Source organism: Acomys russatus, chromosome 10 (genome assembly GCF_903995435.1).
Source record: "Acomys russatus chromosome 10, mAcoRus1.1, whole genome shotgun sequence".
Lineage (NCBI taxonomy): Eukaryota > Metazoa > Chordata > Mammalia > Rodentia > Muridae > Acomys > Acomys russatus.
The window spans coordinates 19087119-19114580 of NC_067146.1; the positions used below are offsets into that span (position 1 = coordinate 19087119).

The window sequence follows — 27462 nt, forward strand, 5'->3', positions numbered from 1 at the left end:
TAATGTGCAGACAAAAAGAATCCCGTATGTAGAGAGCTGCTTCTCCTGTGTGACTATGCAGTTCATTTTAGTGCAGTTTGACAGTGAAAACACCCTTGCTATACTCTCTGCTATTGAATAGTTTCTTCTCCTTTTGATGAGAAGATCACTCATTAACAAATACTTCTAGAAACAGACTATTTGTAATTGTATAGCTGATGTTCCTAAGGTCTCTGAAGTGTAATTAAGTGGAACGTTTTTCTCATCCCCCCCCCCCCATACTGAATGCTTAAGTAGGGCTTTATTTTACATAACTAAAAAGCTAAATTCTTCAAAAACAAAATGAAAATATTCATTCCCTAAAAGCTAATGTCAAACTTACCAAATTAATTCCTGTGCTCATGATTTCAAAGCTTCAATAATTTAATTCATTCCCTATGTCATGGTGTCTCAAAGTAGTTGTCGTTGTTTTCTGTTTTGTTTTGTTTTTGAGACACAGCTTTTTCCACACAAAGTCCCACAGAAACCTTGATCATTACATATAGATACTAGGCAATTTTTAATTAGCACAAATACTGCTGCTTTTAGTGGTTATTTAATGAATAGTGGCTTTTAAACTTTTAATCACCTAGTTACTATTCTATCAAGCACAACTCTTCCATTAAACAATCTGATTTGGGGTTTTACATCTGTGTATTGTAATTATTTCCCTGAGATGTGTTATTTCCTTTTAATTTATATTCCTTAAGATTGCAATGGTTGTATTTGAACACATTAAAACCTACATTTCAAATTCTTAAATCTCCTGCAATTCACTATCAGTCCAATTCATCCTGAGTTAAAAATAGTTTTTTCACATTGTAATTATGTGTTCTAGAATATTCTCCACTTGCCCATGAGCCTCATAACTATTAAGTTACTTTTATGAACAGAACACTGATTTCTTTAGTATTCTACTAAATATTTGCACCACCTTGCTGGATTTCTATTTGCAGCCGTAGCGACCTCTTTAGCTCTGCTAGAGACACGATGCCAGCAGGTTGGAGAAAGGGATACAAGTAGACGAAAAGTGTGTGGTTTGAGGATGTCTCTCAGAGCCCCCAAATGGAGCTGGTCACAACTGCGCTATTTGCACTTTTTAAAGACTTGGAAATGTCAACAACTCCAGTCCCCTGTTCCACAGAAAATAATTTTTGCTCTATAAATCTCCTATGCTGCTTTAAAAATATTTAAGTACAGACCCAGGACGTAATGTGGACAATACCAGTATTGAGAGCTGCAGGTAACCCATGGGCGTGAGACACACAGCACTTTCTCCAAGCTTGAATCAAACAGGATCTCACATATCTCTGATCTTGTTCCTGGGAAAAAGGGATGAAAGAGCCTGAGAGAAATGCTCTTGGCTGGTGCTGACTGGGATGTTGGAGGGATGAAGAGGTGTTAGTGAGAGGGATCCGGTAACGTTTTGTTTCATTAAAACCCTGGCTTGACAGGAAACATAGGGGGAAGTTACCCAAAGAAATGGTGCATCCGCTGCGCAGGCCAAAAAGTAGATTCTCCCACCACTACGTAGAATAAAGAAACTTATAGTACTCTTTCTCTCATGTTTCTGGCCACAGCCATCTTTCTTCCCTTCTTCTGCATTCACTATTGTATTCTATTCCAATCGCTTAATTTTCTTTTTTTAAAGTCTGAATGCCAAGAGTAAAAGCCCTTAGGAAGTTGTCCATGATTGTGTGCCAATTCGGTTCAAAATCTATATAGACTCTTGGACCTGTTAACATCAGAATGTGATTTGATTGACCCACTTTAGTTTACCTTTTGAAAAAGTGGGGGAATTGAGTGAAGTTGAGAGGGTGAAGTGAATTCTAATTTCTAATGCTAAAAATGGGATCCCGAGTTCCTTAGTATGCTAAAGAGAGTCCTAGATGAGTTGACGTGGAGGGACCATCTCTACCTAGACTGTATTAGATTTCCAGTCTTCAGTATGATTGTTCTGGAAGGAATGTCACTCATAGAGACTGCAGAGATGCACTGGGTGATTACTACATAGGCAAGAGGTCCTTATAGCCCAGTGGGTGTACATCTTGAAATTAGTTTCCTCAAGAGAAAGCAAACTGTGAAAACAACTGGAAACAGAATGAATGCTGTGTCCTGAGTGAGGCAGTGTCCAGAGGGAGCAGTGGTGTTACAGAAGGTTATGTAGAGGACAAAGCTAGAGACTCAAGGGGACAAAAGGCAGAGTGAGGAGGAAAGAGCAATGTGTGAGGACTGAGGAAAAGTGAGAGAAGTAATCCAAGTTGTTCAGCTTTTAAAGTACCTTGCATGCCCTGAGAAGTACATCACGGGACATCAAAACCTACATGAACCCATGTGTCCTTCCCAGTGACAGCTAGTGTAAACACAAAATCTTACTCAATATTTCCTCAAAGGTTTCTGTGGTTGGAAACACTGGCAAACCTCACTGGGTTTCACTGCTGAGGCCGGTTGCAACAATTTCCTTTGTAAACTTACAGCGGCAATATTATGAAAGCACAAAGTCCTCCTAGGACATGAGTCTCTTAAGGTATTCCCACATCCATTGCTACACACTTGCAAATAAAAAAAAAAGTCTTTAATGTTGGTCTTCAGAAAACAATGTCTTATGTCAAGAACCTAAGATGGATGTTCACTGGCTTGTGTGCCTCTCGTAGGCTGCTAGCAGGCAGACATGTGCCTATCTTCATGGCTCTGAGTTGGTTGTGTTCCCTACAGTGGGACTTTCCATCTGTTTTGGTTAATTACTACGAATTTCTGGGATTTTCAGGTGAGTGAACAGTGACATATATAATACGTGTGAAACCTTTCCATTTCTTGTTTTTGGGTTCACACAAGAACCTCGTGAGGGATAGATAACTGATGAAGACTTCAGCTCCAGCCTACAACTGCTAAGTTTACATGTGCACGTAAGTACTTTCTCACGGAAAGCTCATAGCTCAGCCTCGTAGGGGGCAGTAGTCAAGCATAATTACTTTCACACAAAAGTCTGTGTCCATCTACCCTTGATGACCTAATTTCTATTGGTCTTCTCAAGCAGGGCAGTCACCCAAACAGATCTCCAGCAGTCTGCACGTTTTTGTCCCCATGTATCTATAAGTGAAAACTTCCTGCACAGAGGCACCCTTTGCATCAGAAGTACCAACCTGCCTCTTCAGGAAATGCCTTAGCATCTGTGATTCCAGCAGAGAGACTAATCGGTTGAGCAGTTCATCTTTGCTCACCTGCATGCCATCAAGTCTAACAAAATTCAAAAATATGTAAATACAGAAAGACCCCTACCTTCCAATTTGCAGATGCTGCAGGATTTTAACTTTTGAGTGTAGAAATAGAGGGTGTTGAAATTAGCTGTGCCAATGAGTGAACCAGTAGGCTGTCATATAGTTATCTTGCCATAGGGAGAGAGGTTTGTATAAAATCTAGAATTCACTGAGGAGCATGCAAGCATTTTGTGTTGTGATTGATTCTGCCAAGAATACTGAACAGTTAGAAAGTGATGAAAGATTAGCAAGAAAATGAGTTGGGATCACTGTCAAGATGGAGACATCTCTGAGCACTTTCTGGTGGGAGAGATGGACGCCAGATTGTGCTCTGTCATATAGGATTTTGGGGCAGCATGCCCAAGCCACTCGTGCCTATTTAAATGTGATTTCACTTTTCATGAAATCCATTCAGCAGACAGCATTGCTATTAGTGTTCAGACGTTTCTAGAAAAGCCTGAAATTAGAGATTTACTGACTGGCTCTTTAACATCGCAGCACACAGAGCTGACCTCTGAGAAAGAGTGGCAGCTCTATCTGTCAACAGCGTGGCCTCATGCTAGACTCAGGTCTAATTGTGCAAATCGTGTGGCATGCTCCTAGCATTAGATATGGAACAGGGTGTACATGAAGAGGTTTTACCGCATGTATTTATTTGAATGGTTTCTTAGCTGAGATCTAAATACATTTCAGAATAAATACGCAAAACTCGGTAAGCTTCTCCTCAAGAACTTGAGTAAACAATCTACAGTCTGAAATTAATAATTAAGTTTTTTCTGTTTTTTTTTCTTTCTGTTCCTTTCTTTTGTTGTTTGTTTGTTGAGACAAGGTCTTGCGATACAGCCTTGTCTGGCCTGAAGCTGGCTATGTAGACCAGAGTGGTCTCAAATCCATAACTATCTGCCTGCCACAGAAAAGACACAGAGGGACACAGTAGAAGCTTATGTTAGGAAACGAAACAGCAAACTGACTCGTACAAAAGGAAGGGAAAGGGGCTGCTTTCCCCAGTCACGTGACTTTTAAAGGTATATTCACATCTTTATTTTAACTCTCCTTTTTCTGACTTTATCCCACCAGATTATATTTCATATCTATAACCAGATTAACCCCTCGAAAAGGAAAATATTGATTGAAGACCAACTGTAGTGTCGAGCCCACTGTAGCCCCTCAGTGAGCACTTGCTGTGCCAAGTTTCACTTATCTAACTGGGCCTGGCTTCTGTGGAGAAGACTGCAGTGACACAGGTCACTGGGGACAATGGGCATCCTTCTTGTCTTTCTTCACTCTTGGGTGCAGGAAAGAAGCAGAATCAGAAATGTCCAAGTATGAGCTGGAGAGGTCGCTCAGCAGTTGAGTCCTTGCTGCTGTTTCAGAGGGAGAGTTTGGTCTCAGCATCCACTTCAGGCAGCCTGTTACTCTACTCAACTCAGGGAATCTGACTCCATCCTCTGGCTGCCACACACATGGATATGAGTATCATAATTTCACACACGTACCCAGGTACACATATAAATGAAAATAGTAAAGATCAATCATTTTGGAAAATCAAAATGTATGCTAGAATTAATCTGAGTCGTTTTCATAAAAGAGCTATTGTTTTAATACTTAAAATAAAACATTTTCCATTTTGAGCAATAAGAAAAATACATATGTATTTATGCCTATTTATATAAACACATATTTATAAATTCTAATTAATTTATGCTTGAATATCTATTCCTATATAACCATAGATTTATAATATACTTGTATAAATGTAAATACATGACTATTATGTGCCACTTTCCCATTATGAAATTCATCAAAAAAAAACTGCCCACAACCAAACATATGTTATATACAGTCAACAAATTTTAATAGATTTTAACTTTGCAATCAAATCCTATATAGCACAATATACCATATTTTTAATTATATGTGGGAAACTGTCCTTACATTTTCACTAGATATGGAAAAACTAGACTTACATTTTGATTTTGTTGTTACCTTCTTCCTTTCCTAAGCTACACAATTCCCCAGTTTACTACTTTATGTAGCGTAAATATGTTTTAAAGGGACACACAGTAAGTAATAAAATTCTATTGTGTTGTTCCTTAATTAACAGCACATCGACCTTGATGTGCAAATGTGAAGACTCAGACTTTGAATTCCCCAAATCTAGGTGAAAGCTTGGCATGAGAACACATATCTGTAATCCCGGATTTCCTACAGCAAGAGAGTAGGTGAGTAGGTGAGGTGAAGCAGAGACAGGAGAATTCACAGCAGCTTGTGGACCAGCCAGACTGGATCATACAGGAAGAAACAACCAGCAACAAAGATAACTCAGTCTCAAACACAGTGGACAGCAGGGAATGCTACCCTGGGTTGTCTTCCAGCTGTCCCACACAAGCCATGGAAAGCACACACTCGCTCTCTACCTCCCCCATCCTCTCTCCCTCTTCCTCCCCTTCCTCCCTTCCTCCCTCCCTCCCTCTCAAGAATAAACTTCAAAGCAAAATCAAGGAAGCCTAGTCCACCAATAGTTTCCTGCTTTTACTGTGAAGCCTGCACTGTAAGCAATTTCCAGAGACACTAGTTTATGAGAGGTGACTATGATATACTTAAGTTCACATGAACGCATGGATAATTAAGAAAGCACTTGTACCAGCAGCCTGCTACCTGCAACATTGCTGGTGTGTACGTGTTCTGCATGGAGAGGACACACACACAAGGGTGTTTGAAGTCAATGAAGGGAACAGTGCTGAGGTGGGCGCTGAGATCAACCTAATGCTACCAAACAGTTCAGCTCCTTTCACCCCTGAAAGATGCTTGTTTTGGTAAAATACTATGATCTCTACAGGCAGCACCAGCTGCTCTGATTGCTGCCCAAGTCACTGAGTTAATCAGTTTGGAGGAAAGTCTCACTTCAGTGTGTAGGGCTCATTTTCACAAACTTAGTTTTACTATTCAATCAATACATCAGTTCATGCTGACGCCCTCACTTTCTCTCTCTTTGCTTCCAAATTGTCAGCTCCTGCTTAACCGTGCATGTTTGCTGCCTGTATGTTTCCCTCCTGGATATTTCTCTGACTCCGTGTCTAGGCAGACACTCCCACGAGGATCAGGAATACCTGGTTCTCAGCCAATGAGATCACATGCTACCAAATGCATCAAAATTATATTTAAATCAAGTGAAGTGATGTATTTGAAAGAGCTTGTTAGGCTTTAAAGCAGTGCAAGAGGATCCTACAGTGCTGCCTCACTCTGAGTCACCAACCAAATTTCCACAGCAACATCATTGAAACAGCCTGGATCCCATCTCACTGTGCTGTTCTTACTCTTTTCTGAACCCTGAGTTGTCCCATGTAGTCTATAGACCTGAGCAGGTGCGATGAGTCAGTGCAGTGCTTCCTGCATGGGGACTGAGGCTCTGACTTCAGATCCCCAACAGCGACATAAACGCTAGGTGTTGGGGTGTATGCCTATAAGCCCTGCACTGAGGAGTGGAGGCAGGTGATCTCTGTGATCTGATGATCAGCCAGTCTAGGCAAAATGGCAAGCACTAGGCTCAGCGAGAAACCTGTCTCGAAATAGAAGGTGAGAAAGTGATGGGAGAAAAATATCCTAATGTCACCCTCTGGCTTCCACATGTGTGCACAAACATACTCACACAGTGGAGCATTACAAACAATGTAAAAACAACCCTCTCTCACTCTTGCTTTCCCTCCTCCTCTCTCTCTCTCTCTCTCTCTCTCTCTCTCTCTCTCTCTCTCTCTCTCTCTCTCTCTCTTTCCCTCTCACAAGCACATAGAAATAGAATAATAATAGCAATATTTTTTTAAGTCTAAATTTAAAACTACACAGATTTCTCAAGCAAAACCTCTATCATTCAAACCCTGATAGTCATATGTTATACTCTATTGTAGTGGCCAAATGTCCATCCCAAACTTTTCCAGCAGCTGTTGGAAATCTTGCCTACTTTTTGAGAATTTTTATCACTATACATCCATCGTAACCACTGCCCTTTTCCAAACACCACACTTGGACTTTCTCTATGCTTCCATGAATGTCTTGGTTGGCTCTATTACTTTTGCTCCCACAGCAACCCTGAAAGTCTTCTTGTGCATCCTCTCAGCATGGCATAAAACAGGTCTGTCTTTCCAGATGTGGATTAAAGCTACATGTCCCCACACAGTCCAGCTGCAAAGTTTCTCAAGCTAAGAAGCTACTTTTATATACTGTGAAGTTTTGATTAACACACAAACACACACACACACACTCTCATATATATATATATATATATATATATATATATATATATATATATATATATATATATATATATATATATATCCTCTCTAGAGGAATATTTATCTCAGAGAATATTCTCAATCAAGACCCACAGCATCAATTTGTGCTTATGCTACCATTACTGAATATTAGTGTGTTGAAGAGGGAATCTGAGCATGCAGAAAAACTCCATCATTAGCTTTTAAGTGGAAGTTGCTAAGGCTTTTCAAACACAGTAAAATGCAGATAGCCAAGCAATGATAAATAATTGATGCTTTCTTTATAAATTGTATCATTCATAATTTATGCAATGAAAATTTTTTAGCTTAGAGACAACATAAAGCAGATGAAAATAGAGGGGGAATATAGCTAAATCTTGTACTAACTAGTAGAAAACACTAACTAGTTCTACTGAATGATTCATGAAGAAGAGAAGACTAGGTGCCACCAAGAATATGCATCAATGGCAAATGAAAAGATAATATATGCTTGGGACTGGACAAATGGCTCTGGAGCCTCTCATCTCTGAAGCTGGTTCATTTGTCTTCCCAGCTGCTGATAGACTTGCGCCCTTGGACCAGCTCCAAGACTCTTGCCCTCCTGAAGTGTGGCTTGTAGACTCTGAGGTCAGCACTGCTGTCCACCCTCCTCTTCTAGGGTTACTCTGAAACTGAAACTACCTAAGAGGAAGAAAGAGGGATGGGACATTTTCCAGGGCCTTTGTCGCATGGACCTGGCTTTGTTTTAGCAAAGCACGGAACCTGCCAGAATCTCCACTTGAAGGAAAATGAACTAAGATTAGTAGTATCGTGAGGTTGGCCTAGATCTGTGTTTTTCAGGCCCTGACTGTGTCCTCCAGTCACCTGAACTGTTTTAAGACAACACACTCAGACACTACAATGTGCTTGGCCAGAAGTTATTTGAGCACACTGCTTCACTCAAGGTACTATAACAAAATACTTTAGAGTGGGTGACTAAAACAACAGTCATTTGTTTCTTACAGTTTTGAAGGCTGGAAAGTTCAAAATCAAGGGTTCAAGAGATTTGATCCTGGTGCCACTCTCTGGATTTCAGATAGCCAGCTCTGCTCCTTGCTGTGTTTTTACAGAGTGGAGAAGACATAGCTCTGTCTCCTCTCTCCAAGGGAATTCATTTCTTTTGTGGCAGCTTGAACCTCGTGACCTATTTTACCCATCAGAAGTCTCTTTTCCAAGTACTACAATCCTGCAGGGGTTCAACATAGAATTTAAAGGGGAAGCACACAATAACACCTGGCAAGTCTAAAATGCAGCCAGGATTGAAAACTCATAAACTCTGTCAAGGTCTCTGAACAATTTTGCAAGGAAACAAACATGAGAGTGGTATCCTGTATGTTCCTTGATGCCATGCTGATGGCTCCTGGGGGTAGACCTTGACTTTGTACAACCCTATGTAACAGTTAACACCTTTACATGTTCTGTTCAAGAAAATGTCTAGATAAAAGTGGATGACAGGTGATGATTTAATTGAAAACCGTAAGTACATCAGGAAGGTTTCAAAAGTATGTGATCAGGATTCACTTCAGAACAATGATATCTGCTTTAATGGGTCATTTTTTAGAGAGTAACTTTTTTCCATTTATTCCTACTCGAGATATTAAGTTAATGAGCTCCAAAGAAGGTCTAGTAATAAGATCTATGCTTAGAGGAAGGCAGAGACACAGATGGAATGAGTCTGCAAGCTAGCTAGCTACCTGTAGCTTAGTCACTCTCACAAATACTTTAACCCACTTCATTCTTCCCAACTCATGGGTGAATTATTCTTTCTAAAAAATATAAAGAATATATTTCTAAAGAAACTTATAAAAATTTATGCCATATGAGCATGCACACAAAATGACTCACTGTTATTGAATCAAACCAGCAAGTTCACATCAACCAAGACCCTGAGTAATTGAGCCTACTTTAATATCTGTGAGCAAATATCAGAAGAAATAAAAGACGATCAAGTCTATTTTAACTCACAGGAATTTTGAGCAAAAGCATTCGTTGGGCCATCCTTTTAAAATTATATCAACCACCAAGCCCTCCAAATTATATTAACAAAGTGAAAATACGTTTGCTAATGGCATCAAATACCATCCACTTCCTCCCCATCCAACCCTTCATCAGGCTGCTGGAGGAAGCGTGACAAGGTTATTTGATTATTTAAATCTATGCTGAAAGGAAGTGAAGAAAAAAGGGGAAACAGCATCAAAAAGAAAAAAAAAAAGTAAAAGAGGGAGGGAGGGGAATATTTCGAAGAATATCAGGAAAATATTTAATAAAAGAGCAAATCTTCTTAACAATACGTCACATGTCCCAAGCCCCATCCATTCGAATTCAGCTCCATTTTTTTTTTTTAACAAAAAAAGCATACTGAATACATGCTATGTATAGGACTAAACTAACTATGCCCTACACTTCATCTCTAGGATTAATAAGTGACCAAAGAATTCTTAAAAAGAAAACCCACAAAAATCAAAGAATTCTAAAAACCAACCAAACAAACAAACCCCCATGCATCTTGAGATGCCACTTCCCATCTTCATTCTTGTTGTGTTGTTTCCAGAACTGTCTTGGGCCACCAACTCTCCTAGTCAGTTTGACAGGATGTATCCAGTATCTGCTTTAGGCTGATAGAAGGTAAAGTCCCTGTGGATATAATCTTTCCTTTTTATTTTTTGTCATTGGCCACCCTTCATCCCTCTTGCCTTTTTCCTCTCTAACGCATGCGCCGCACACACACAGAGAGAGGAGTGCACTCACACTGAAGCCTGGGACGTATCTAGGCTCATGCACATCAACCCATCCACAGTAGAATGCTCACTTCTGACTGCCCCAGCGACTGCCCCTGCAATGCTAACCACAGGCGCTTTACCTTCTGTGCACACTTTACTTTGCAGTCAGTGTCTGAATCTAGGTGATCCTTAGAAATATATCTGTGAGAAGCACTGAAAATGAGGACCTGGTGCCAGAACAGGCATTAATGATGAACAGGTCAAGGTAATGCTGACCAAAGTCTTGACCTAGAAACAGAATCAAAAGAAAAACCAACAGAAATGGGCTGATCTCAGTAACGGAAAGGTCACCCTGAGGCCTGGAGCATGAAGGACTCATTGAGCATGCCCTCTAGGTACCAGGTCTGAGCAGCTAATGATGATTGCAGCACAGTCTTTGCTCTTGCAGAGCTGCGCCAGTCGGGGAGAGAGACAGATGCACTGTAAGAAAATATAGTGTGTGGTAAAAACAAATTATGAAAAATGTAGTATGAAAACAGACCGCTCACACACACACACACACACACACACACACACACACACACACACACACAAAGCACCAGTTGTGATTCCTAGTTTAGAAAGGCTGTGAAGTGGCCACTAACCTTGCTTTACCCATTGCACATACCCATCATGTCTCAGGATGTTATTCAATTGACATAATGCAGTCCAGAAATGACCACTGTGCACCAACAGTTGAAATAATTTTAATGACTTTAGAATTCCTTTGTAGTTGAGTTGATGGTTTCCCATGAGGATAAAAATTATGATTTTTTTATTACTGTCTTAAAACTGTTGCTGTGTGGATTTTCTTTATAGGTGTATGCAGGTGTACACACGCACATGTGTGTGCACATTTGCTCGGGTTAAAAGAACAGCCTCAGTGTTATTCCTCGAGTGCTACCCACTTTTGTTTGAGCCAGCTCATTGGCCTACAGCTTTGCCTAATCAGCTGAGCTGTTTGCACAGTAGATTCCAGGGACATGCCTGTCTCCACCTCTCATCTTGCTACCCCTGGGATTTACAACCACAGTTCAGCACATATGGCTTTTATATGGACTCTGAGGATCCAAATTTGGGTCCCCTGGCTTACAAGGCGAGCACTTCGCCATCTGCACCATCATCTCTCATTCGGTAGATTTCTTGTGATGGAAATGTGCCCACACTGCCCTTTGCTGTAGCCACCATACGTAGATGACCAGTGTATGCTGCACTTCAATCATACTTAATGTGATAAAAAGAAGTGGGTAATTTTACCTTGATATATTATGAATCAAATAATCACCTATGTCTAGCCATGGTCCTGGGCAGCTCAATTTTAAAAACTCAAGTATTTTTAGCAATGTGCAACAGCATAAAATATTTCCCCTTAATGCCTAATGCATATTATGCACATATCAGAAGAATTACAACTATAGATATAAGGTGGTTTCCGTTATACAAGCCACGCATTAACACTTCAAATAATTTAATGACTTCAGACACACACATATATGTATCGTACTTAAATTGGCTCGCACCATTAGTAAACTGAGTGGAAACATTTAAAAATATTTGAGAGCTAACACATTTAACATGTTCCCAGATTGTTGAAAAAGACAGTTACCCTCAACTGGCTGTCAATGGAGAAAGAGTCTTAAAAATTAGAATTAAGTTTTTGTGGGGGAGCATTTATTTGTTTATTGGCTTTTGTTATTTTGAGGCAACTTTTACTAGTCAGAAGAGGCTGTTGTCCTGAAACTCACTATGTAGCCCAGGTTGGTTTTGAACTCACAGCAATCCTCCAGCCACAGCTTATCAGGTGCTGTGGATAAACCATCATGCATGGCTTAAATGAGATTTAAAGGTCTTCAGTAGGGGGTTGAACCGGAGCAGATGGGTGGAGGACACAAGTACAAGGCCATGTGCTGCGTTCCTAGCATGAAGCAGACAACAGCAAAAGAAGTGAAACAGTGGCATAGGTGGGGCTTCCTTCATGGCATGACTATGGCTTTGTCACAATTTGCAAGACTGCACTGAGGCATAGAAGTTACTATTATCTGAAAACGATAGACTGTGCTTAGTTTGTTTTTTTTTTTTTTTTAAGAAAATAAAGGCCATGTGGGAATATACAAGAAAAGTCACCAAAGGCATTTGCAAGAAAGAAAGCAAACAGGACTGAAAGGCTGTATTCCATCATGAGATGTAAGTCTGCAAATTCCCAACAGGAAAAAATCATCCTCCAGGGAGGACACAGAAAGAGTCACCAGGGAGTGCTGGTGCATGCCTCTTACATCAGAGCTTAGAAGGTGGAGGCAGTGAGATCAGGAGTTCAAAATCATCCTTGGCCATGTAGAGTTTTTAAGACCAGCCTGCTACATGAGACTCTGTCTAAAAGAAAACTAATAAACAAAACAAACAAACAGAAACAAAAACAAAAACTACATATAAGAAAGACTCTGATTTGGAAGAGACAAAGACTAACTAGGCTGTGTGATGCCAGGAAAGTCGCTTGACTTCTCTGTGCCTGTTTCCTCATCTGTAATTCATGTCATATGGGGGAGAAGGAAATGGGAAGATGGAGTGATGACCATGGGATGGTACCAGATGGATGCCTGAGTCACTGGCGCTTGAACCCAGAACAGAAAACCCCTCCCTTTAGGAGATGCACTCTTGGCTGATGAAGCCACTTCCAAACACAGCCTGAGAAGTTAGCAAATGGGTACTCAGGTTGCTCCCAGGACTCAGATATTCCTGAAGTCTGAGGAATGGGGAAACAGCTTGTCCTTCTAGGAAAAAAAAAGTAAGTTGTTGGTTTTTTTTGTTTTTTGTTTTTTGTTTTAACCAGAAGCAAAATTCTTACAACATACAATTTAAGCAAGATCCTTCATTTCTAGTGTAGACGTGCAAGTAGGAATGAATTCATTGATGAGGTGATCTCTCCTACAAACTTCCCTCGAGGTCAAACTTCAGGAGAGGGAGATGAGAAAGGAGAGAGGAGAGAGGGAAAGAAGAGAGGAGAGGGGAGAGGATAGAGATGAGAGTGGGGGGGGGGTTCCAAATACAGAAAAGTGTTATCATGCTAACCAAAAGGAACACACTTCCTGAATGGCAACTTGTTCTCATTTGGAGGAAACATGAGTATTTTTCAGTGTGATTTGCTTGGGAGGACAAATGTAGAATCCTCCTGGCACCACACCCAGAATGACTGAAGTCGTGACTGCCACAGGGCCCTAAGGTAGATTCCATTTTCAGCATGGCCCCCACAGCAGTGAGACCTGACTGGGGAGCTTAGAAACAGATTCATTCCCTATTTAGCAAGAGTGTGTAAGGATGAGGATTCACCTCGAAGCTCTGTAAGTTGCCTAATTCTAAGATCCTAAAGTCTCATGAATATAAAGAAGTGACTCTTCAACCCCTCAGTTTCCTCCCTGACTCATAGTCCTACCTTCTTATGGGAAGGTCAGATGGCTTTTCTGCCTGGCCCACACCATCAGGACACTTGGGATACAGAAAGTGATACTGCCCCATCACAGAGATGTTCTTAATTGTAAACAGTGAGGACACTGGTGAATTGTAGCCTGTGTTTCTGGATAATAGTAAGAATAGTGGTCTAATTATTTCAGAACTGCCACCGTGCATCACATGTCAGTCAGTCCTCAGACCTTTTATAGAGGACATCTTATGGATGGCATAGTACCTGAATAGACCCAAAGACACTGAAAACGAGGAATAAATACATGCAGAAACACTGATGTATATATGGGGGGCATTAAAAGGAGGTTAAATTTTTCATTGGTAGATAATATGCCTCAGTTTCCCACAATATACCAAACTCAATATCCATCTCATCAATATATCCATCTCATTGGCTAGTTCCCCCAATAGAGCAACGTAAAAGGTTGCCTTAAAATGGAGAAGGGTACACACATAGACACAGAGTCATCTTATAGTAGTACTCATAAGAAAGAAAGGAGGAAAGAGAGAGAGAGAGAGAGAGAGAGAGAGAGAGAGAGAGAGAGAGAGAGAGAGAGAGAGAGAGCACTCATATTTCAGTTCCAGTGGATAGGCTTAGATGTAATGCCATTGCATAGCCAGGTTACAGTCTTAAACAATGCATCCAGTTCTTCTTCCTCATGTTTTATGTCTTCAAAGGCATGTGTCCAACCAGCAAACATCTACGCAACCCTAAACAGGCTACAGATAATGCCTCACTGAGTGAGGGAAAATAAATGTCAACTTTGCAAATGTGTGATCTGCACATAATGGGATCTGGCTCAGTCATAAAAGCCAATGAATGCTGATATGACATGCTATGACATGAGAAAACCTTGAAGACATTCTCCCAAGTGAATGAAGCCAGGCTTTAAAAAAAAAAAAAAAAAAAGCCGCATGTTGCACGATTCTGTTCAGATGAAATGTCCAGAGCAGGCAGATACAGGGATCAGGGAATGTCAGTTAGCAAGGAGGGCTGATTCCATGCTCTGGGGTCACATGCTGGTGATGGCACACAACTCTGTGAATACAGTAAATACCACTGAACCTTACATTTCAAACAGATAAACTGTGTGGCGACCAACCCCCCCCCCTTCAATTAAAACCATTCCTAATGTAGTCTTCTTGGGTATGTGTTTCCCTGAGTGCAAAGTAATGCTGTAATTTGCTTCCCTAATACTGTGAAATTCTTAGGCAATAATTTAAGTATCAAGAGAACCTGGCTTTGTTGTTAAACTGTCTGTGACTGAAACGTGTAAACTCAACAGGTGTGGGTTGCCAGAGTACTTCAGATGAGGCGACTTCGCAATCAACTGCAAGCCTGCAGTCAGGGCTCCCCTGCTGTCTCACATGTTAGCTGCATCCCAGGCATCCGCCACAAGAGCCCTGGGCATTCACTAAGCCTCAGGGATTGAAATAGATGAATACAGGCAGTCATCATCACAGTGGCCACACAGTTCTTACGGTCAGAACTAGAAATGACTTCTGTTTACAAAGGTCAGGGCGTCAAGAGCAGCGCCATCCACTGGATAGAAATTCACGTGTAATATAGCCTTTATTATAAGCAATTTAAAATTTAAAGTGTAGGTTTATAAGGCTGGTGGAAGGTAAACAGTTACATGCACAATTCTAATATTTAGGTTAATGGCTCCAAACAGTTCTTTAATCACTATGAAAGATGAAAGGAACTTTTGGTAATAAAATTAAAAGAACAACAACAACAACAAAAAACCTCTACGTATTACTTTTTTTGAAACTAAATCTGCACACACACGTAAATATTCACACTGTTGACAGCAGAGAGCTACGTCTGTTTAACTTGTTTGGCAAGCAAAAATGCTAGAAGGAGCGGAATCCCTGTCAGCCCATCACTTGCAACTCCTCTCTAGAAGCTGGGGCAGAGTGCTCACAGAGATTTGATTGAAACTTTTTTCCTAAGTGGCTGCCTGGACTTGACCGTGACTAAATTGAAAGTACTAGAACCACAGAAAAGTCAGGTTGGTGCTTGTTAGGCTCAGCACCTTTCAGGTGAGCGTGTGTAGTTCAGGACAGACACGTGCACTTTCCGGTTCAAATCCACAATACTGACAACCTAAAAACCGAACTTCGGGTTGTAGCCACTCGCCCCGGCTGTGCTGTGTAGTTTCAGCCACTGATTCATCCTTTTATGTAGGTCTACAAGGCTATTTCCACAGTTTGCAACACGGAGAAGAGAGAGCTTGCAAGAGGGGACCCTGACCTGGCAGCCTCGGGTGGGTTATCCAGGTGTCTAGACCAAGGGAGCCTCAGTACGGGGACCCAGCAGGTGGCAGCGGCGTAGTTGAGGGGTTGGGGACGCAGCCCGCGCAGGTGACACACAAGGGGTCCAGGAGGACTCTTCCTGGGTGCTGCCGAATATTCAGAAATTTCTCCCGCCCTCCTCTCCTCTCACCCCGCCCCAACAAGCTGTGTCCCAGAGACTGAGCCTCGCAAGGGCCCCCCGGCCGAGATCCTAACACTTACCCAGGCGACACACGCACAGTAGCTGGACGCACGCGAGGAAGCGCTGCAGGATTCGCATCTCCAGCCGAGTCTGAGGCCCCCGCGCCGGCCGCTGGGGTGCAGCTTAGGGTGCAGAGGGTGTGGACACCAAGGCAGGGGACGCTGGTGACTGGCCAGGGTCTAGGTGGACGAGAGAGAGAGAGAGAGAGAGAGAGAGAGAGAGAGAGAAGAGAGATAGGAGAGAGATAGAAAGAGAGAGAGAGAGGAGAGAGAGAGAGCGAGAGAGAGAGAGATAGCGATAGCGAGCTATCGAGAGAGATAGACCAGAAAAGTTATAGGAGAGAGGCCCTGCGGGGCTAGACAGCGCCTAGGCGAGGGGACCGAGCCCGGGCCAGGCGCGAGGCTTTGGGCAGGACGCTGTCCCCTGCCAGCGCTGGCTGCTGCGGCCACGGTCTGAGCGCTCGCAGCCCAGCGGCGCGGGAGTGCGGGAGCGCGCTCAGGGCTGGTCACGCGCAGCGCGCGGGGGCGGGGGCACAGGAGCGCGGGGCGGGGGCCGGGGTCGCGCAGCAGCAGCAGAAGAGGGGCGTGGCGGAGCCCAGGCTGTCCCAGCCCCTCCTCCACCCAGGGCTGGAGGTGGAGCGGAACCCGCTGGGATTTAGAATCTTCGCAGAGAAAAAGGTCTCTTCATTAAGACTCCTTCATGCCCCTAGGAAGACACAAGAGGAAGCTGGATCCCCGTTGTCCCACACAGCTTGAGGCTGACCTTTGGGCTTCACCCCAGGAAAGTCTTCTTCATTTGCTTACTGTGGTCCCTGCAATTCCTCCAATCAGGAAGGGGTGGGGTGAGGGAGCGTGGGTAAACTGAGATCGCAAATCTTCCCTTCCTTTCCATTTTCCTAGTAAGCAAAGTAGTTCCAACCCCTTTTACCACTAAGGCAGTTAACTCCAATTGTTTCCAGCCCTGTTGTGAGCATTTGGTCCTGGCTGACCCTTCCCTAAACCCCAGACAGTCGTTCTGTGGTGCTGTGCACAGTTGTGAGGAACTCACAACTCTGCCCTGCTTTCCCTGGATGGAGCTCCCCAAGTGCATCTTTGTACAGGGTGCTCTTGCAGGAAGATTTATTTTAACTGCTTGATTGAAGAATACACAAAAGAAATATTACACACCGTATGCTTCCTCGGAGATGTGCCAGTCACTCTCTACAGAGGAACCTGTTTCTACGGAGGTGTTTGTTTGCCATGTAAAAGCCTGAGTGCTATAACCTGAACTCCCGGCTTGGGGGTGGGGTAGGGATTTTAATAGGTATTCCTGAAATGTTTGTTGAATTAAGTTGAAGTCCACATGAAATAAGTTAACTGCTGGTGATGATGTCAGCCAACAGCCTAAATACGCCATCCTGAATATTCGTGAGGTTTTCATATACATAATGTGGTTTAGGTTTTGGTACATTTCACACTGGTAAGAGTCACATTCAAAGGCACAGAAAACCAAGTTCTGGAATTATCCCTGGAACTCAGTTTGATGTAGGGATCTGTACAGCATGTACTCTTGTGTTCTGTTACTGTCTCAAAGCCAGTGCTGTAGCTTTATAAAATTCAAAGGATGCTTAATGCATACAAATTGGAGTTCCGAGACTGTTTCAGCTGTGACTACCAGTTCTCACAGAATTCCCACCGCTGCCACTGAACACTGGGCTCAATGTACAGAGCTAATGATGCAGCTTGTGATCGATTCCTGAATGGTAAATGCACGGTATCAGCGAAGGGCAGGCCCTGAAGCTAGCGTATTTGTTTAGGAATACATATCAGTATAAGAAGTTGACCCTTGACCCTATTCTTCCTATACATAGAATCCAAAATGCCACAGGATTGTAATGGAGATTGAGAATTTCCATAGGGGAAGAAAAGTTCTAGTCAGTTTTGCTAACATAACAACAGGTGTCTATATTCTTTAGAAATGCACCCAGAGTTCAGAAAACAAAACAAAGCATGTTTATTGAATGTAGGCTGGCATAGGCAGGGACGTTTCCCTGGAGATGTATATTTATGCAGAAAGGACAAATGCAGAATCTGATTATCAAAGTGGGTAGAGACCATACTGAAAGACACTGAAGTACTTGATTTTCAGCAGACTGAGGTCTCTCATACTATGGAAAGCATTGATTTCCCCATGTGGAAGTTCATACCTGAAATGCTACGCCATCTCACTGGGATTTGAAACCTAGAGAACCACAAAAGGACCTTTAACTGCTTAGAAGAAGCTGGGCCTGATGGCCCTAAGCCTGATGACCAGAGAGTTTTATACCCTGGTCACACACTGGATGGAGAGAACCGACTTCCATAGGGTTCCCACAATCTTCTATTCAAATATTGTGGCATCCATCACCCCAAATAAATAAATACATAAATGTAAGATAAAAACCAGGAGCTAAGTCTACACAGGGGATATGTATTGTGATAGAGTAGGTCTCGATGACCAAGGCTTCTCCACTGGCCTGGGAGAATAACAATGATCCTGTTAACTCTTCTTTAGTCCTACCAGAAAGTCTCTTTAGTTGTCAGTATTAAAGATAATTCACCAAAACAAAGCCACAGTAGAAACTAAAGTTTCTCCAGAAGAGCTAATAGGAGGATCTGTGATCCCTGATAACTCCATTCTCATAGTTAAGAATATTGCCAATCCAAAATTATATATTTCATTCATTTTGTTGTCTATTTCCCCACTATAAAAATATCAACACAGCTTTTCTTTGTTTGGTCTTCACTGTACCGGAGGTAACTGGCCCTGAGTTTAATTTAATAATAAATAGTGATGGGATAATCCCTGTAATGTGTTCATCTCTGGATTGTGAGAGCATGCCTGGGAAACATATATGCTGATTTGCAGACTGCAGTAAAGCAGGGTTGAAGAGGAGACTTGTTCAAACTTAAAGAAAAACAAAGTAGTTCAACAAAGTGCTTCATATTTTCAATGTTCAATAGTTCAGTTTTCTAATTAATTTTTGTGAAAGGTTATTCAAATAAGGCTTGAAGAAACTACTAATTTGGGTTAATCATCACAATGATAACCATGCAAAAGGAATAACATTCTATTATCTGCCATCTGAAGGAGATACTTTCATCTTTGCTTCTCTGAAAAGGTTTTATTGAGATTGTGTAACATTGAATAATTAGCATAGATTTCTTGATTCCGTGTTTGGAAAAGTTAGAATTTATGTAATTTATTTCTTTTTTTCCAACCATTCTTCAATCTTGTCTCAGGACAGGAGAAAGCATATACTTTTGAGTTTGAAATTTTTCAAGGAAGATAGAGCATATCCCTTCCATTCTATAAAAACGTCATATTAACCCTGTATCACCCTCAAAGCAAACCAAAATATGAACATCCAATATTTTCTTCAAATTCTCCTGGGAATTTGATGACCTAAATCTTCAAATAAAATTTTGACATGAAGAAGAAGAATAGGATGAGGAAGAAGGAGGAGGAGAAGGAAAAGGAGGAGGAGGAGAAAGGGAGGAGAAAGAGGAGGAGGAGTAAGTGTGCCAATCAAATCACCTGAGAAAATACAAAAGCCAATATAAAAAGGAATCATTTTGTACTAAAATTTGTTGGGGAAAACAGAATATCAACTAATTTTTCAGAGTGACAGCAGTGGGAAGGTGACCTGGAGAAGCAGCTGTTGTGGTTCTAATGGTTCTGTGGAGGGATGATAGGGAAAAAGGTGGAAGTCCTTGAAAAATAGGCCACTGAAACAGCCAAACCATAGAAGAGAAGACATCAAATGAGCAAGGTCATCAGGAACCTGCTGTATCACTTTCCACAAGTCTCACAAGTATATCCTGACTGATGGACATTAACTGCTGTGAGTTGATTGTGAGGCTATCCAACCACGTGCCATCAGATCAAGCACGGTAATGTATAGTATTAATACCAGTACTCAGGAGGCAGAGGCAGGATGATCTCTGAGCGTTTGAGGCTGGCCTGCTCTACATAGTTGACTTCCAGCACAGCTAAGACCACATAGAGAAACTCTGTCTCAGAGACACACACACACACACACACACACACACACACACACTCACTCTACATGCCTCATCTGGAGTATGAATATGTGTTGGTATATGCATATGCACCTACATGTAATATATATGCACAAACATGCATACATTTGATCAGAAAGAGAGACAAAATAGATCTGTGTATTGCCTTAGTAAGTTGGATCCATTTGGTTGTCATCTCCATACAACCCTAGAGGATGTTGCCCAAACCAAAGTCCTGGAAGTATCATCACCATCACTCTCAGTATACATACTCTACCATTGAATGCTGAAACAAGAGAAGGGATCCGATCACTCCCATTCTACCAGATCAAGGAATATTTCTGGATGGAGATAATGTTTACCTAATTGGAGATTACCAATTATTTTAGACCTAGGGATTTAATTAAGAGAAATGACTTTTTAAATGTAAATCACTTGGTCACTGAACATATTTCAGCTTTATGCCCATTGTATATCAGGCACTATTTAAGAAGGAATGTCATCATTCATATCATAGACAGTCTGAGAAAAGAAAATGATCATCACTAGAAAACATCTTTGTATGTAAAATAGATGAGATTCAGTTAAATTCAAATAATAAATGATGAATAATTTTAAAATGCAAAATAATTTCAGTGCACTGCAATGTGCTAAATTTAATGAGGTCTTTTAGTATGATGCAGTATTTTTCACTACAAAAAGATCATGAAGATACTTTAATTGAATACTTGTGACATATTTATAGTTTTTAGAGATCACTCATCTGAAATTCAAATTTAAGAAAACATTTCACATTCTGTCTACCAAGTCTTGAAGACTCTGCGTTGATGTGTCTTGGGGTAATTGGGTGTTAAGGTTGCACATGTGCAATTAGGAAAGAGCCATGTTTTTCATGAGCTTTCTCCACAAACTATGCCCATCGGAAACTATATTACAGCAAAGTGAGTAAATATCAAGTAGTAACTATAAACTAATAAGATAGTAGTCATTTCTTTAGCAGAAAAGCATGTCTTGTTGGTTAAGATGTTTTTCCAAAGCTGATCTCATTTCACAGGAATTGTGTATTTCAGCTTGTGAGAGAAGATTTGTCTTATGTTTTGCACTTCACAAATTTTGTTTATGTCTGAAGACTAATTTTGCTTTCTGCATTGTAGTCAGATGTTTTGTTTGGATTTGTGCTAAGCACTACTTTCTGTTCACTCTCACCCACCTGGGCTTTCCATCTTTGCTTTTAGCATCTTTTGGGAGTATAGATGGGTAGGTTATGTCCTTTTCAGGGTCTCCCAGAGAACTATAGGGTGAAAGGTAATTGGCCCGGACACCATCTAAAGAAGACAGAAGTATATTTGAGAGAAAAACCTAGCATGCCACATACTTAACCTTTTCGTTCTTATCAAGGTTCACAATAAAATAACTGAGTTTAAACTTATGAAAATCCAAGTATGCAATTCAGTGATAAATTCACATCAACAAACACAGAAGGACAAGAATCCTTCTTTCCTTGTCTGGAACATTTGGCATTGTAGAAGAGTCTGATAATTCCTCCTCCAGGTGCCAATAGATGGATCTATTATATAGTTCGAACTTAAAAGAGTTTTAGAAAAATAATCATACATTATTGGAATGTATTTATGATTGAAAGTTACTAAAATTTAAGTTTTTCTCTTATACTAAAAGTCATTATAGTAGAGAGCCTACATTTTATCTGTCAAGCTTGGCTCCTATGGCATGGCACTGTAGCCTAGCTTGCCAGCAACATAAATCTGTTTCTCATATTTTTAAAGTGGTCCAGGATCAGGCACTGGTAGATTTTTGTTTTGTTTTTGTTTTTGTTTTTGTTCTTGTTTTGCATGTGGTGACACCCAGTTCCTCACCTGTTAAAGCCAGGCTTCTCACTGAAACCAAGCATGGCCAATGAGCAAGGCATCTGCAAAGCATCACAGAGAAGAGCACTAATCCTGTCTGGGAAGGACCCTCCCTCAGGATGTAATCACCTCCCAGGTTTATGCTCAGATTGAATGATTGAGAATGAAGCTAGGAGTTCCCGTATATTTCTTGAACCCAGAGATGCACAGCCTCCCATTATCGCATTGGTACATGTACATTGATTAATGAATTTACACAAACACATAATTATTTTCCAAATATGCAACTTATATTAGGCTTAATCTCAGTGTTGTGCATTCTATAGAATTTGTCAAAACTGGAATTATGTTGAATGGATTGATTAATAAGTAGGTGGAAAGATGACATACATACACATGCATATGTGATATATATGGAAAGATTCAGATATTGGTAACACAGTGTTACAAAATAATCTCATTGTCCTAAAAATTCTTCATGGTTTGACATTCACTCTCCATAATTTTCATTTCCAAATGTCTTGTGGTTGGACATAATGCAATACGCATATTTTTCTTGTTGCTGTCCTTCTATTAATAATTTTTCCCTTAGGTTTCCTTCAAGTCTCCATAGCTTGATAGCTCCTTTCCTTTTTCTACTGAATACTATTTTATTGTCTGTATGTGCTAACCTTCATTTGTCCATTTACCCAGTGAAGAGTTTCATGGTTGCTCTTCTAGGAGTTATAAGCCAAGTAACTACAAGCATCCATATGCAGGCTTTTGTGTGGAGTGTGGATGTAAGCTTTCAAACCATTTGGGTAAACGTGGTGAGGAATGGTTGAATGCTGGATCATCTAATAGTGTGTTTAGTTTTATAATAATATGCCAAATAGCTGTCTAAATCTAAAATGGCCTTCTATTTTGGCTACCAAGAATTAGAGTTCTGGATATTCCATAATACCAGAAAAATAGACTAGAAGAGAATTGGTGGTCACCAGGAGCCATCTTGAATAAGCTATTCTGGATTCATGCTGTCTCCTTAGAAAAGCTGCTCATGATTCTCAACCCTAACCCCCTAACTCCCACTTCTGACTCACCTAGTTTCTGGCTAGTGTTTTTAGTGCCCTGTCATTAGTTGTTCTATACTCTAGTCTGTGCTCAGTTTCAGAGTAAGTTTCTAAAATAAGCACCGTAATGTAAACAGGAACCTGCAACAGTGGCTGTTTCCAAAGACTTGACATATTATGCAAAATGTATCAACTTTTTTCTACAGTAGGAACTTTTACTGGCAAATCTCATGTTAGTCTGTAGTGTTTTGTGTTAAATGTTGGTTGCATCTGAATGATTATTTTATCAATTGTGTGTTTAAAGAAGAAAAGGACGTTCCGTTCTACGTTGTGTTGGCGGTAACCTAGTGACCATCTATGTATCTTGTTCCCTTCAATTCACTTCATCTCCCCTATGTAGCTGATGGATAAATCATATTCTCACCACAAGCTTAACTTAAACATTGTTTGATGTATAAGCCTTACAAAAATGTCCAAGGTATCATAAAATTGAAAGATAATATAACATAAGTTTTGGAAGTCAGAAAATGAGCATAAGTTTGAGTTAAACTATTCCCAATACAAGTATTTCTTATATTAGTTATCCAAAATTTTAGCCCATTTTTAATAAAACATAACTTACAAGCACCCTAAATGATCCATTATATATGTCTACATGTGTTTGTATATTTTGTTTTTGAGCAGTTCAGATCTTGTAAATGTTGTTTTTATTTCACAGATAAGGGAAAGAGATATGAGTCCTTCCCATGACTTTCTGGCCTTTTCTGAACTCTCACTGGCTGGTTTAACTCAGCTGTTCTGGATAAAACTCCTCTCCAAGATGACTGATTCAAACTGGTTTCTCTTGGATTCTCACTGAATTGCTCTGACTGCCTTCAAACTAATTCTAGTATTATGTTCTAATCTTCTGGCTCCTTCTTAATCTCTCGCTCCTTCTGTTTTCACCAATGTCTAGCTTGTTCTCTCTTCAACCTGTGTCTGTACAACTGTCCCAGTTAAAAAAAAACTGTCTCTTTTTTCAATGCAGTGCTCTTAGGTAGCCTCTCTTTCATGTCCTGTTCTCATAAGAGTTGGGCATACTCTGACTCACTTAGTAAAATCTTTCTCTAATTTGTCACTTTGTCTGCCCATCAATTAGATAGCACTTTCAGACACGGCTGCTTCCTTCTATAAACTAACCTTACCTTCATTGTTTGGGATTAAGGGTGTGTACTAAGATTAAAAGTGTGTGTTGCCGCCAGGTCGTATTGTAATCCAGAGTGTGTCTGAATTCCAGCTGGACCACATAGACCTAGAAGGCCTTTAATGTGATTCCATTCCTGGAGCAGCCATGTTGCTGTGTAAAAAAAAGAAAGAAAAGAAAGAAAGAAAGAAAGAAAGAAAGAAAGAAAGAAAGAAAGAAAGAAAGAAAGAAAGAAAGAAAGAAAAATCCCTTTATAAACTTAAAAACAAACTCACAACTCTCCTGCCTCAGCTCCTAAGCTCTAGACTTGAAGGAGGATGACAACTATATCTGGTTATATATGATGCTTTTTAGCACATTAAAACTATTATTTAACCAAAATATTGCCTCTCCACAAATGCCACCCATTTGACTTAGAGACTCAAAGCAAATAGTTTCCATATACTTAGGCAAAGAACTTCTATTTTCCTCCAGTTCTATAATGAGTCCTTCTGATTCCAATAAATTCTTATATGTCTGTATCTGAGTCATCTAGCTTTTGTGGGGTCAAGGGTCTGATAAGCCTTTGCCTCTCCTGTTCCTATGTATTTTCCTCACCAAGCTATTACAATATCTTTTCTACTTAAACTTTCTCTTTACCTCATGTTTCCTTATAATTAGAGTCCTAGTGATACCTTCTTTCACAGTTTTCTTGCAAGAGCAGACTATAACCATTTGTCTACCTTTTCATTTCTACTATCCCTGAAGTAGGTTTCTGCCTTCATGTCAGTTACAGTGATCATGAAAATGTGTCTTAGTCACTGTTTTATTTCTGTGAAGTGGCACCATGACCAAGGTAGCTTTTATGGAAGAAAGCATTTAATTAGGGATGTGCTTATAGTTTCAGAAGGTTTAGTCCTTTATCATCATGGTGGGGAACATAGCATCATACAGGCAGGTTCTGGAGCAGTAGCTGCGCACTATACCCTATTCTATAAGCAAAATGTGCCTAGGCCTATGATGGCCTTTACATCAACACCTACCCTCGGTGACACATTTTCTTTAATAAGGCCACACCTACACTAACAAGGCCACAACTCCTAGTCCTTCTAATCCTTCAAAAAGTGCCACTCCCTGGTGACCAAGCATTTAAATATATGAGCCTCTAGGAGGTATTCTTATTCAAACCACTGCAAAAGTTAAAACCATTCCTTCCTAATGTTTATATACCAGAAGCTAAAGATACCATTTTTCTCAAGTCTGGTGCTTTCTGTGGACTCCAGAACCTAGGAAATCTTGGACCCTCTTCCTTCATCACCTCTACCTCATCAGTCATCAGGTTGACAGATTACTTTTCAATTTTATTCTGTTGATATCATCATTTTTATATAATCAATGGACCTGTCTTATGCTCAGTGTTCAATAAATAGTCAAACACATGCACTAGTTTGTCCAAGAAAGGAAGCTTGCAAGCCAATATTACTTGCCTCTTCTTTTGTCTGGTTACAACAATGTTCCAGTCATCTTCTTGGATGATTCTGCCATTTTCTGGATACTAATTGATTCCCTGAAACTGTAAGTTTCTCTTCTCTTGGTTTTCTTGCTTTTCTTTATAGGAATAGCAGATACACTGTTCATAACCTATTTGTCTTGACTTGTAACTTGGTAGGCTTTGAGTTTTCAGCACTTTAAGTAATAGCATGCACTAGCAGGCCTAAAACACTCCCAAGGTAAGATGATATGCCTCCTCCTTGCACAGAGGGGTTCAGGCAAACCAGGAGCTTTGTTTGTTTCTCTGAAGGTTCAAGCATCAGTATTTAGACTTATTTTTAAACATGTTTATAAACTTTATGTTTAAGAATGTGCAAATAAATAGAAACAACACATTTTCAAGAGTTAAGAAGCATTTCTATTTCTGGGGTTCTGCAAAATTCTGGCATTTGCCTCTAGCCATTTTCCTTAAGTATCTACAGCCACTACAGTATTTCTAGCTAGCTTCTCCTGTTCCTAAAAATAGGAAGAGAGGCTGAGTAAGTCTACTGCTCTGGGGAACTCGCTCATCACTTTCATAAGAGGTGGAAAATGCACTATTGAGAAGGTGGTATAAAGCAAGATGCCAAAGCAGTGTCAACCTAGTTTATATCCTGTAATTGTGAGAGGAATCTGTTTGATAAGCACCAGGTCAATGATTGCATAATCTTCACAGCGACCCTTTGAGGTGCGTTCCATTACTGCCTTCCCAATGTTACTGGAAAATAGAGGCAAACGATATGCCAAAAGTCTTGTCCTTGTCTATACTGCTTCCGTGCAGACATCTGCGAGATCCAGCCCTAACCAGGTGCCTTTTATGGCTGAAAATTGTGCCTCCTTTGCTCCCCAAAACAGAGCACATTTAGAAAAGGTGACCCAGAGTCAACTATGAGTAATATAAATGGAATGTGATATGAGAAATAAACACCATTCCAAAACTTCAGATATGCCTTCCGGCCAAATAAGATGATTATTGTCCTGAGAGGAACTCCTGGCTTGTGTTTCTACTCAGTAATTCAAGTAGAGGTACTTTGTAGCGTAATCCCTGAAAGAATCCGGACATTAGTGGAGGAGAACAGAGCAGAGACACCAGCCCCCCAAGGAATGACTGGATGCTATGGACTGTGACCAAAGCTTTGCTTCATGGCTGACAATGTAGAGTGAGAGAAAACAAAAAGAATATATCGTTGCAACCCAAGTGACATTAAAGGGTTCAGCTTTAGGGGACTGCGCTCCTCTTGAGCGCAGCGAAGAGGCTGTAAGTGACCTCTTTGTATGACTTCATTTCACAGCAGATTGTATGGTTCCAGAGTTTACCCACCTCAGTGAGGGGCGAGGCAATCTCACTGCAGAAAGGACACTAAAACGTGATGCTCAGTATCAACATGTCTTTGTGGCTGTACGGAGAGCGTTCAGATTGATGACTGCTTCCTTGGTGTCTGGCAAAGCATTGTCTATCCTTACAATTTGCTCTATTGATTGTTCTCAGCACTAGCTAGTATGACAGCTTCTATACCCA

General features: G+C 40.7%; 1 protein-coding gene across 1 annotated transcript in view; it reads right to left on the reverse strand.

The window, feature by feature from the left end:
• Ptprz1 (protein tyrosine phosphatase receptor type Z1) overlaps positions 1-16493 on the reverse strand; it is a 183857-nt gene extending 167364 nt beyond the window's left edge. Inside the window, exon 1 of the mRNA XM_051151872.1 lies at positions 16318-16493. Within this exon, the coding sequence (XP_051007829.1) occupies positions 16318-16375 (58 nt within the window). The 5' untranslated portion in view covers positions 16376-16493. The remainder of the gene's footprint in view (positions 1-16317) is intronic.
• Between the last annotated feature and the right edge of the window lie 10969 nt (positions 16494-27462).